This window comes from Zingiber officinale, chromosome 9B (assembly GCF_018446385.1).
Source record: "Zingiber officinale cultivar Zhangliang chromosome 9B, Zo_v1.1, whole genome shotgun sequence".
Classification (NCBI taxonomy): Eukaryota; Viridiplantae; Streptophyta; class Magnoliopsida; order Zingiberales; family Zingiberaceae; genus Zingiber; species Zingiber officinale.
The window spans coordinates 111,313,699-111,320,279 of record NC_056003.1 but is presented as its reverse complement, the minus strand read 5'-3'; the positions used below and the strand labels follow the sequence as shown (position 1 = coordinate 111,320,279).

The 6,581-nt window shown below is 36.3% G+C and overlaps 1 protein-coding gene across 3 annotated transcripts; it reads left to right on the top strand.

Annotated features, from left to right (window-relative positions):
• The first annotated feature begins 2,698 nt into the window (after positions 1 to 2,698).
• On the top strand, positions 2,699 to 6,361 carry LOC122023978 (protein FAR1-RELATED SEQUENCE 7-like). 3 transcript variants are annotated; one of them, XM_042582448.1, is made up of 3 exons: positions 2,699 to 2,981; positions 3,758 to 5,862; positions 5,941 to 6,034. In XM_042582448.1, coding segments are annotated over exons 2-3 (2,091 nt in total). In that variant the 5' UTR covers positions 2,699 to 2,981; positions 3,758 to 3,773; the 3' UTR covers positions 5,943 to 6,034. The 3 variants fall into 3 exon arrangements, with proteins under 3 accessions (XP_042438382.1, XP_042438380.1, XP_042438381.1); XM_042582446.1 differs by having other exon boundaries at positions 3,758 to 6,361; XM_042582447.1 differs by having other exon boundaries at positions 2,703 to 2,860; positions 3,758 to 6,361.
• Positions 6,362 to 6,581: the final 220 nt, after the last annotated feature.

Sequence of the window (6,581 nt, the reverse complement as noted above, 5' to 3'; positions counted from 1 at the left end):
CTTTTTCTTCCACCTTCAAGAGAAAGAACTGACTTGAGCATCGGAGGGCCTAGCCAGGGATCCTCATCTCGGTCTTGAGTCACTAACGCTTGGTTAGCTCATCTTACTGTGCGCAGGATCGTTGAGGAGCTCTTCCGGATCTCCAGAAGTTCATCTTCTTTGGAATCATCATTCATCAGGACCAGTGCACTACCTCGTAGATTTTAGACAGGATCAATCAGTATATTGGTTAAAAATTATGTTTGAACCCATTAATAAGATCAGGAGAACGATACAAATCCATAGAAACTGTTTCGTGTCATTTCAAGCTCTCTAGTGTCATCTTACAATTTTTAAAAGTATAACTTAAAAAAAATTGGGACAAATTTGAAAATTCATCTCAAATTTGCGATGAAATTGGTGACAAATAAATATTTGTTGCCAATTATTGATGAATCTAGATATTCATGACAAATATTGCTTTGTTTATGTTAGTTTCTGTGTTGAATAAATTTTTTCGTCGCAGATTTTATAAATTTTCCAATGAAATTTATATTTCGATGCTGATTGGTAATGAATTCTACGATGAATATATATTTGTTGCTAATTTATGACGAATTTATTTCCTTGCCATTTTTGTACATTGCTAATTAGTAATGAATTTGGTTTTTGTTGTAAAACCCATCGTAAATTTGCAACGAATACTATTCGTCCCAAATATTCATCCCTAAACTGTAGTTTTTTTTGTAGTGGATACTTATCCCTATTCCCCATCGCTACAGAATAAATATCATTAGAAGTGTTTGGAATGAAAGAAGATCGGAAAGCTGAAACTTACCATGGTTAAATCATGCGAATACCCGTCCGCCATCTCCGTTGGTGTATACTCCTCTGACCGACTCATAGCAATCTCCCAGGCCTTGATCAACTGGCCCTTCAGTAATATCCGACTGTAGACCAATCGTGGAACCGATGACGAAGATATCGTCTGGATGGATGATAGATCATAGATGACTGAAAATTGATAAAGACTTTTTGGCTCGATAGCGGGAGTTGCAACAAGCAAAGCTTTGGAGGATGGAGCAATTTGAAGGGAGGATGATGGATATGAAGAAAGAGCCAGAGAGCCGCTCGGTTGGGATGCAACCTCCTCTCGGGCTGGATTAATGGAAGGAAGAGCGGACAAAGTCCGCTCGGAGGATTGAACAGAGGCTTCTTCTTGGACTGGTGTAAGATGGGGCGAAGACACCCTGATTGGAGACGCCCACCCCTCAGGAACCCGGGTGGAAAGAATGATTGGTGCCTCTTATGCCTCCATTTCAAAGGCACCTCGGCTTTGGAGGGAGAGTCTTTGGGTGTTGGGAGAGAATCAGAAGGAAACTCCTCTTCTGCGGCGGTCGACGCGCTGGATTCAGCTCTCGCTCGACTAAGAGCATTTTCTCTTGCGGAGTAAATTCTTCATCTTCCAATTGGATATGCTTGGAGACCAAGGCCTCATAAAAAGCATCCACTACATAAAACAAAAAAGACCTTAGTTAGTGATAATATAATGTCTAAGTTGTTAAGGCTTACCGAAGGAACAAGAAAGTGATGCTCAGATAGGGCTCTATTCGAACAGGTAAAGTAGACCATCGTGCAACAATTTCAGAGTTTTGAATTGCACGCCGACCAACTTCTTTGAGGTGGAAACGAAGGTCAGGTCGTGTTTATAATTCTCGAGGTCGAGAATTAATGGGAGGTCGGACCATCATTCGATCGGCTAGGAAACAGATTCATGTAATTGAATAAAAAAAAAATGAAATTTTCATCTCTTAATTGGTGAAGAATGGTCATTGAAAAACACTTTGTTGGGGCAAGACTGGAATAAAAAGATTTTAGCTTTGATTTTTTAGGGTAAGAAAAATAATAGTAGTTACCGGGAGTGGAGGAATTAAAAGACCCCTTACTCCGATTCATTATCAAAGCAAATAATTAATCCCAATTAATTTCAACTCAATAAAAGCATTTCAAAATATGCAATTAATTTTAACAATTGATACCAATTAGTTTAATTTAACTTTAAAGTAATCTTTCATTAAACCTAATAATTAATTTAATTCTAAACCCAATAAAATTAAAACTAATTACTTAATTATCAACTTAACTTTAGAATTTGAAAATATAATACTTAATTAAATTAAATCAAATAAATTATTAAATCAATAATCAAATTCTTAATTAAATTAAAACAATTAACTATAAATCAATCCTTAATTAATTAACTCAAAGTAATCTTAATAAATTCGAAACTTAATCCAAAAATATCAAATAATCAAACTCAATATTTAATAATTTAATTCAAAATTAATTGATTTATTAATTACTTTAATTAAAATTGAATTTCCTAACTTAATTCAAAATCAAAATAAATTTAACTTAAAATGCTGATCTAATCTAACAATTATATTAATGTAAATCTAACCCAAAACCAACTTTAACTAATTAAACTAAAATCTAAATCTAAATTATATAATAACTGTTAAGATATTTTCAGATTAGAAATATATTGGAATTCTATTTTAATATTTTTTTTAAAAAATAAATATCTTTTTATGAAAATGATAATAAAGGTGACTGGCCTGAAAATTAATCGCCCCTGTAACTGGTAAAGTTAGGCATCGTTGGATCAAATTAGACCGGATGAAATCGATGTTTAGTTCGGCAGATGGTAATAGCAAATGCTCCGGGGCAGGGCTCGACCGCTAGTTTCAGTTTGTACCTGGTTAGGGCAGGCTCCTCGAGCAGCGAAACTAGGCGTCGCCCTTTCTCCGGCGCCGGCGGTAGAGGCGCTCGTTGCTCTCCGGCGATTCGTCGGTGTTCTCGGCGTCTTGTTCGTGGGACCGTAGGCTCATTTCTTCTCCCCCCTTCTTTCTTATCATATTACATTCGCCTCAGAGTTCTCAGTCGTCATTTGAGATTGCGCTCCGCCGAGGAGGTGACAGGTGGAAGTGAGAGTTAGTTGGGTGGGAATTCTACTGCTTCTGCTAATCGATTTATTTCTTCTTCCTTATTTTGGATTTTGAGGGGAAAATAGTGAAGCTTTTCTTCTCTTCATTATACGATTATTGACTCTATTTCATATACTTCATGCGTTTCAGCGTACTGCGTTTATATCACCCATCGTTTCCTAATATACTCTTGTCTTGCTGATTCTGTCTATTAGGAAAATAGAACATGATGTTCACATAGAATAATTGCTATACACATAACTGAAACACACGGATGTTTTGGGTGTAGCTTTATCGTAGCAACAAATTTTGGGTATGTGATTTATTTTCTTGTGTGAGCTTTGCCAACTAAATACCTAGAAATTACTTTCATCTTGAACAGACTAGTAGGAGGATGGAGTAATCTTTGCAAAACAGGGGAACATTTTTTCTTTTCTTTTTCTTTCTCTAAGCAATGGAGGTAGATTTATATTCTTAGCATAACGTTGTAGTTTATGGTACACGTCTAGGTTTAGGGTGATTAAATGAGACTTTTTTGTTATTTTTTTTAATAGAAAATAAATATTCATGAGCTAAATTCATAGACATGTTGTGTTCTGAATGTTGTTTCACTGACAATTTTTTAAACATTAGATTTTAAACATCCATTTGTTTGGTTAAGATTTAAGGCCAATATCCATCAGCTCCATGAATTGCTTCATTTGTGCCATGCTATCTGACAATTTCTTTAGGCATGTCCTATCACTATCAATTTTTTTTAACATTATATGCCTCACTTTATCTTATTTCAGGACATAATATCTCCATATGGAAACTACCTCAAGTGAGGATGATGAATCACTTAAGGATAACAATGTGGATCTCAATGATGATAACATTGAACAACATATGTCATTTGATGTCAGCAGTCAGTTGACTGATGCAGATAATCTCTTTTCCTCTCATCAGCATAACTCAGAGAATATTGAACCTTTCGTAGGTATGGAATTTGAATCAGAAGAGTCTGCAAAATTGTTTTATATGGCATATGCTAGTCGTGTGGGTTTCTCTGTACGTATCAGCAAGTCTCGACGATCAAGAAATGATGAGTCCATCATCATGCGGCGCTTTGTGTGCTCTAAAGAGGGTTTCCATTTGAAAAAAGGGAAATTTGATGATGGAAAGAAGAAAAGAAAGCGTGCAACGATTCGAGAAGGTTGCAATGCTATGATTGAAGTAATTCAAAAATACTATGGAAGATGGGTAGTTACGAAACTTGTGAAGGAGCACAATCATGTAGTGGCAGCACCTAGTAGAGTTCTCTATGTGGCACCAGAATCCTATGGTAATGCAGACCCATACCTGGGCATGGACTTCCCATCTCATGAAGCTGCCCAAACATTCTATTATGCCTATGCTAGCCGCATTGGATTTGATGTCCGCATAAGACTATCCCGTCGTTCAACAAGGGATGAGTCCTTTGTTATGCGGCGCTTTGTGTGTACTAAAGAAGGTTTTACTCCATATGAAGACAATTTTGATGAGAGTAAGAAAAAAAGAAATCGGACTCCTACAAGAGAAGGTTGCAAGGCCATGTTTGAGGTGATTAAGAAAGATTATGGTAAATGGATTGTTTCTAAACTCGTCTTGGAGCACACTCATGATCTAGCAGTTGCACCAAGCAAAGTGCACTATATTCAATCTGATTGTGAGGTAGTTGTTCTTGCTAAAAGTGGTACACTTAACCGTGAAAAGCCAGCAGCTCCTAGCTCGAAAACACATCTTGGAAAATTTGGGGAATTCAGTGATGTTCCTTCAAATGGCAATGGTTTTAGAACTGAAGTAAGAGATACAGTACAATCTACCTTTGAGTTGGATGACACACAAAATCTTTTGGAGTATTTCAAGAGAATGCAAGCAGAAAATCCTACATACTATTATGCATTTCAAGTTGACAAAAATAATTGTCTGACTCATGCATTCTGGGCTGATGCAAAAGCTAAGATGGCATACTACTATTTTGGTGATGCTGTAACAATTGATACGTCATTTATGGAGAATAAGGACATGGTTCCTTTTGTCACCTTCACTGGCGTGAATCATCATTTGCAGTCTCTAAATTTTGGATTTGCTCTACTTACAGATGAGTCAGAAGCTTCATTTGTTTGGCTTTTTGAAAATTGGATCATAGCAATGTGTGGACGCCATCCAGTTTCTCTGAGCACTGCCTATCATGAGGCCATCGGATCAGCAATTTCTAGGGTGTTCCCTGGGACACGTCAAAGAATCTGTAAACAGCATGTCTTAGATAAGTGTAATGAATGGTTGTCTGATGTTTATATGACTCGAAATACTTTCAAACAGGAATTTGAAAAATGTGTCAATGTGTCTGGAACAGCTGATATATTTGAGTCATGTTGGTTGGCATTGATTGAGAAGTTCGACCTTGGTGAAAATTCATGGCTGCAACTTCTGTTCGACATCAGACAAAAATGGGTCCCTGCTTATGTGAAAGATGTATTTACTGCAGAAGTTTCATTTACTCAAAAACCTGAAAGCCTCGTCAATTTTTTTGAAAAGTACTTCAATACAAAAACATCCTTACTGGTGCTTGCTTCTTTGCTTGAACAAGCTATGGCAGGTTGGTATGAAAGGGAGGCATTAGAAGATCTAGCTTCATCTTATACTAGACCAATTCTGAGTACACCATCAAACATGCTGAAGCAAGTGGTGGACATCTACACAAGAACAATATTTGATGTATTTCAGGAGGAATTTGTGGAATCACTTGGTTATTTAATTGACAAAATAGATGATGGCGTTATTTGCAAGTTTAATGTCACTAAGAATGAGGATATCAGTACCTCTTTTATAGTGACTTATAACTTCTCAAACAAAAGAACAAGTTGCAGCTGCTGTAAGTTTGAGACATCTGGTATCCTGTGTAGGCATATATTGAGGGTCTTTCTAACAGTTGATGTTCGCTCCCTTCCAGAGTGTTATATATTGAAGAGGTGGACCAAAGATGCCAAGAATGGATTTGTACTGGATGAGAGCTTACGTTATAATGAACTTTATCGTGATGCTGTAAAGTATGCAAAAGAAGGATCAACATCTGAAGAGGTTTATGCAATAGCAAAGAGTGCACTTCAGATTGGTTTCTCTCAAGTATTGACTGCAAAGAAGAACATTGCAAGTCAATGTACAATGTGATTATAGCTGTTTTGAATCATCAATTGGTATTTTTTGTTGGAGCTCCAACCTTGGCATACGTGTATTAGTAATCTTGTACTATTTTCTTTGTTAGTTTTCTCACCTATTTTTTCATATCCAACCTTTTCTCTCATCATAAACCAGTTTCTTAGCAAGTCTGTATAACTTGATTTCTAGAAGTATTAAGATATATTTTCAATTCATGCCTCTCTTTTTTTTTTCCTTCTGGAAATTGCTGATCCTAAAATTGTTGACTTGTAGGCTATCTAGTTAGTATAATTGGGGTATCTTCTGTTCACTAGTAAATTGCTGACTTAAATAAATTATAGAGTTGGATTTTTCTTTGTAGTTGCTGATATTAATTTAGTTTGTATAGCCGATTCCAAATAGTGTGGAGAACATGGCTAGATGATGATAATGATA

Bases quoted from the DNA above. Each gene is read 5' to 3' on its own strand.
- LOC122023978 (XM_042582446.1), top strand. From the start codon at position 3,774: ATGGAAACTACCTCAAGTGAGGATGATGAATCACTTAAGGATAACAAT.